Raw genomic sequence first — 3,286 nt, forward strand, 5'->3', positions numbered from 1 at the left:
AACTGAAGACCCGCCATTGAAGAACCTCCAATACTAATTTTATTTTTTTCTTTCTGATCTCCGCCATTGTTGTAGGCAGTTATTCCATAACCTCACTGCTTTCGATCTTCGAGTCCAAACGCATGGGTTCCGTGTCAAGTGAACCACGTCAAGTGGACATTTAAAGCTCCAAATGACGTGTCGTCGTCTTATGATATGCGGATGTGAGCTCGTCCTGGGTGGTTGCTTTTGGGACCTGTTTTTTGTCTTTCTATAGGATTGGGGCGTTGGACTTTATTTCGGTGGGGTTTTTGTTTGGGCCGGTCGACGCGGAATATCCTGTCCACGAGAACTCTGCCCACGTTTATTTACAATACACTATTCTGTGAACTGGGAATATCTCCTTTATATTAAACTATGCAAGAGGATGAGATATTCTCTATATGTGACTGCGATGTTATGTAGGCAAATATGGACAAAGATGTTATGGGCAGGAGATCCGGACTCGCTATGGTGATCTGTTCTATTTTCTATTTCTGGGCGTACACTTGATCCATTCTGGGTGCCTCTTGTCATAGCGTTGTCACAAACCTCCGGTTCCATGTTAAGAAGGATATATTGGAATCTGATATAAGCAAAAGGTAATTTACTTTTAGGAAGCAGACACAGTCAAGTTTGGAAGGAGAAATAACGTGTGATGGAATATAAAACGTCAACGGGAAAGAGAAAGTAAAAACCGGTAACTCTCATATGTTAGTTTCCTAATAATAGGGATGGGGAAAGGGAGATAAAAAAAATTCTGAGGTGGCAATTTATTAGATTTAAGAAAGGAATGAAGATAGAAAAGCAGAATTGGATTAAGGGGAAAGGAGAGGCCGTATGACGTGGCATTTGGTCGAAGCCTAATAGATTGGAAATTTGGAACAAAAATTCTACCAAATACCGATGGAATGAGATTGGTTTTCAATGTGAATGGTGAGCCTTGACGTGGCTGTGTGCTTAAAACCTTATACGCGTTCAATTATCTACTACTGAAACTTACCCACAGACCCCAACTTTTGCCTATAAAAGGACTCAGTCTTGTATTCTTCAAGCATTGGAGGTTGAAGCATAGTGAGTTAGAAAATGTGCAGAGTCTCCATGGATAAGCTTGTGTTGGGTTTTGTGTGTATTTCTCTTGCTTTAGTCATTGGGGTGGTGAACTCGGAGACAATATCATCATCTTGTAGCCAAACCCCATATCCTGAAATATGTGAGTCTTATTTTATGAGTTATTCTAATAAACCCCTTGCCACCTTAGATGATCATGAAACCCAATTCAGTTTTCGTGAGGCTGCCCTTAGTTTCACCATGGACCAAGCCCTACGAGCCCATGGGCTCATTTCTGCCATGGACTTGAGCTCATTTGATGACAAGGCCAAGGTGGCGTGGGCTGACTGTGTGGAGCTTTATGCTGACACAATCACCCAGCTTAACCGCACTATGGGGTCTAATAAGAATCCATTGAGATGGTCCGATGCTCAGACATGGCTGAGTGCCGCCATCACCAACCAGCAGACCTGCCAAAACGGATTCACTGAGCTAAACTTGTCATCTTACTTGTCTAATTCCTTTCCCTTCATGTTGAGTAACTTCTCCAAGATGATTAGCAACTCGCTTGCCATAAACAAGGCAGCGGCTTCATCAGTTGCATCTCTGATGGGTAAGCAAGGTGGTAATCGCCGGTTGCTTTCTGATGGCTTCCCGACATGGGTCTCAGCTGCTGACAGGAAGCTTCTTCAGTCATCGAGTGCAGCTTCACAAGCTGATGTTGTGGTTGCTGCAGATGGCTCTGGTAATTACAGGACCATCTCTCAGGCAGTGGCTGCTTCGTCCAAGAGAAGTGGGAAGAGATTTGTTATATATGTGAAAAGGGGTGTTTACAAAGAGAACGTTGAGATCAAAGCTTCAAACATCATGTTGATTGGAGACGGGATCGACGCTACAATCGTTACAGGCAGCAAGAACGTTCAAGATGGTTCCACTACTTTCCGATCAGCAACAGTTGGTAAGTTCTATTATTCTTCATGAATTATCAATTCAAATCCTGTTAAGCAAAGATATCTATTAGTTCTTTATTAATTTATTAACTTGTAACTAGTAAAAAGTAATGCTTAAAACATCTCATATTTCACTGTGACTTACGTGGAGTTTATTTTTATCTCCTCCAGCGGTCACCCGCGATAGGTTCATGGCTCGGGACATGACATTCGAAAACACAGCGGGACCCCAGAAGCACCAAGCAGTTGCCCTCCGCTCAGGTTCTGATCTCTCAGTGTTCTACCGTTGCAGCTTCAAAGGTTACCAGGACACCCTATACGTCTACTCTCAGCGGCAATTCTATCGCGACTGTGATATCTACGGCACCGTTGATTTCATCTTCGGAGATGCTGTCGCTGTTCTCCAGAATTGCAACATTTACGTTAGAAAGCCCATGAGCGGTCAGCGGAATACGTTGACTGCTCAGGGAAGGACAGACCCCAACGAAAATACAGGCATCTCCATCCACAATTCACGGGTCACGGCCGCTTCAGACTTAAGACCTCTGCAGGGTTCATTCAAGACCTACCTTGGTCGGCCATGGCAAAAGTACTCAAGGACTGTGTTCATGAAGACATCTCTTGATAGCTTGATCGACCCGGATGGATGGCTTGAATGGAGTGGCAGCTTTGCGTTGAGTACTTTGTATTATGGGGAGTATATGAACACGGGTGTCGGTGCAAGCACCAGTCAGCGTGTAAAGTGGCCGGGGTTTCATGTCATGAGTGCTTCTGATGCCGGAAAATTTACAGTCGGGAATTTCTTGGGAGGAGACACTTGGATTCCGGCCACCGGAGTCCCCTTCACTTCCGGGATGTGACTTGTGTTTTAAAGCTTTTCTGTCAGAAGATGCAATCACACAAATATATATAATATATAGGCTATTAGTATGAGATCTTTACTCTTTAGGTACAGAAATTATAATATAGTTTGTCTGGATTGAATTCCTTATTCAGTTATTTGTATTAAATTGAAACTAATAATCAATGAATTAATAGATGTGATTGTGTGAACATATCGTTAGTATTATTCTGAAGTCCAATCAACCAACTAATCGCTGACGGCACAAGGATTATGACAAGGTTGATTGGTAAGGCATTGTATTTGCGTTACAGGAAGAACGAGCAAGCTCTCGGCTCTCTGTTTAGGTCTATTAATAACTCTTTCTGTTTCCAACGCTGGAATTATCGCTGGTCTTTTGCTTTCAGTTATTCATCGGCCTCAGGCC

The 3,286-nt window shown here is 43.1% G+C and overlaps 1 protein-coding gene across 1 annotated transcript; it reads left to right on the top strand.

Annotated features, from left to right (window-relative positions):
* Nucleotides 1-1,073: 1,073 nt before the first annotated feature.
* On the top strand, nt 1,074-3,073 carry LOC104607357 (pectinesterase). Its single transcript, XM_010272981.3, has 2 exons — nt 1,074-2,026; nt 2,190-3,073. The coding sequence occupies exons 1-2, from the start codon at nt 1,105-1,107 to the stop codon at nt 2,876-2,878; spliced, it is 1,611 nt and encodes a 536-aa protein (XP_010271283.2). The 5' UTR covers nt 1,074-1,104; the 3' UTR covers nt 2,879-3,073.
* Nucleotides 3,074-3,286: the final 213 nt, after the last annotated feature.

Source organism: Nelumbo nucifera, chromosome 4 (assembly GCF_055504915.1).
Source record: "Nelumbo nucifera cultivar China Antique chromosome 4, China Antique-T2T, whole genome shotgun sequence".
Classification (NCBI taxonomy): domain Eukaryota; kingdom Viridiplantae; phylum Streptophyta; class Magnoliopsida; order Proteales; family Nelumbonaceae; genus Nelumbo; species Nelumbo nucifera.

What these genes read in the sequence shown, in the direction of transcription:
- LOC104607357 (XM_010272981.3), top strand. Translation starts at nt 1,105, where the DNA reads ATGTGCAGAGTCTCCATGGATAAGCTTGTGTTGGGTTTTGTGTGTATT. An exon ending in TTTCCGATCAGCAACAGTTG is followed by an intron (nt 2,027 to 2,189) that starts GTAAGTTCTATT and finishes TATCTCCTCCAG; the next exon opens with CGGTCACCCGCGATAGGTTC.